Source organism: Limulus polyphemus, unplaced genomic scaffold (assembly GCF_000517525.1).
Source record: "Limulus polyphemus unplaced genomic scaffold, Limulus_polyphemus-2.1.2 Scaffold3254, whole genome shotgun sequence".
In the NCBI taxonomy this organism is placed as follows: Eukaryota; Metazoa; Arthropoda; class Merostomata; order Xiphosura; family Limulidae; genus Limulus; species Limulus polyphemus.
Window position 1 is genome coordinate 126581 of NW_013668864.1, and position 1822 is coordinate 128402.

At 38.3% G+C, this 1822-nt stretch overlaps 1 protein-coding gene across 1 annotated transcript in view; it reads right to left on the reverse strand.

The window, feature by feature from the left end:
- The window catches only part of LOC106468996 (15-hydroxyprostaglandin dehydrogenase [NAD(+)]-like), a 29131-nt gene extending 28336 nt beyond the window's left edge, over positions 1 to 795 (reverse strand). The window contains exon 1 of the mRNA XM_022397393.1: positions 574 to 795. Coding sequence (XP_022253101.1) covers positions 574 to 666 — 93 coding nt within the window. The 5' untranslated portion in view covers positions 667 to 795. The remainder of the gene's footprint in view (positions 1 to 573) is intronic.
- Between the last annotated feature and the right edge of the window lie 1027 nt (positions 796 to 1822).

Genomic DNA, 1822 nt, shown 5'->3' on the forward strand with positions numbered 1-1822 from the left:
GAGGTTTACTACAGTTCTGGAGCTAAAACAGTTGGTTGTGCTATTGTAAGTAGAGGTTTACTACAGTTCTAGAGCTAAATCAGTTGGTTGTGCGATTGTAAGTAGAGGTTTACTACAGTTCTGGAGCTAAAACAGTTGGTTGTGCTATTGTAACACTTATCATTCAAAGTTGACAGTTAATAATGAAAAGGGCCGAGTGTAGCCCAGTCGACTGTGTATCCAAAGGTTCATTGTATGAATTCTGTTGCCTAAAAAACTCGCTTGTAATTGTTCTACTTAAATGTTTGAGATTAGTTACTCGAAATTCTATCTGATTTTATCAATGGTTTAGTTAGAAAAATCCATAAAGTAGATTAGGTTTCGGATGTTAGTACTACCTTCTTCTTAACGTATAATAGAGATTAACTCTTAAAGGTATATTCACCAGGTGGAAACTTTAACTCGATCGATGCAGCCTCTGTGAAAATCCTCTAAAGAATATTTCGTAGGTAATCACATTTCACTGTGGGTTGCGGTTTTAGCATGATCCATCAGAACAGAATTGAACAGGTAGAAAATCGCCTCCAGACTTACCTTGTTCTTTCGCTCCAAGAAGCTCTCACATATAGCTTTACCTAACCCCTGGGCACCTCCAGTCACAAGGACTACCTTATTCGTCAGCTCCATATTTACCAAATATAACTTATATGTAATTTGATTTTCTCGGATAAATGTTGTAAGTAGGCTTCCGAACTATGAGCAAATAACACCAGTAGCCTCGTGAGCCTGTGTACGTGGTTAGGGTGAAAGCCTGACAAAACATTACCTTGCTTGTGACGCTCACATTCTAATCAAATGATAACGAAAAGATAAAGGGCTTCAGATTACCCCACCCCCCTTTCATTTCTCAAGTAAAGAAAAAGAAAAAGTAGATAAACTCATACAAAAATTAGACGTTGTACAGCACCTATTTTTTTGCTATCGTAGTCGAATCTTTTATTTGTTTTAGATCCTAACTACTGACTCGTACAAAACAAAGTCCATGTAGGAAAGAAGAAGGGTTCAAGTCATTACAAATTAAATAAAAAGATTAATAACTTGTCATGCTCGTGTGAAAATTTCCAACAAAATTTGTGCTGTATGCGACATTGTATAAACAACAAGCAAGCCGTGGGTCGTTCATCTTTGTCGTATACTGTGTCAAATTAATCTCGTCGCCAGGGTATACGAATACAGATGTTGTCTGTTCAGGTGGTTCTTGATATCTAGATTGGTTTGTTTTTAATTTCGCGCAAAGCTACACGAAGGATATCTGCGCTAGCCGTCCCTAATTTAGCAGTGTAAGACTGGAGTGAAGGAAGCTAGTCATCACCATCCATCGCCAACTCTTGGGCTACTGTTTTACCAACGAATAGTGGGATTTACCCTGATATTATAACGCCCCCCCACGGCTGAAAGAATGAGCATGTTTGGTGGGACGGGGATTTGAACCCACGATCCTCAGATTGCGAGTCGAATGCCTTAAACACCTGGCCATTCCGGGCCATGTGAAGTCTGGAATCTTGTCTTTAGTGTATGAACATATATTACGAATGTATTATCAACGTATCTCAGCCAAACCGTGGTCATGATAAAACTTTTAAAACGAGACCCGGTATTTTCCGATGTTGCAATTAAAACTCGCACCCATCGATAAAAATTAAAATTTCACCCCAAAAATTTCTTTAATTAAATCGCTGAATTACTTTCAATGTTTTGTGTCACATGAACTCAATTTCGTTGAAAAACAAGTGATAATTTTTGTGCCAACCACGAGACGAGGAATTTATTTTCCTCAGAAACT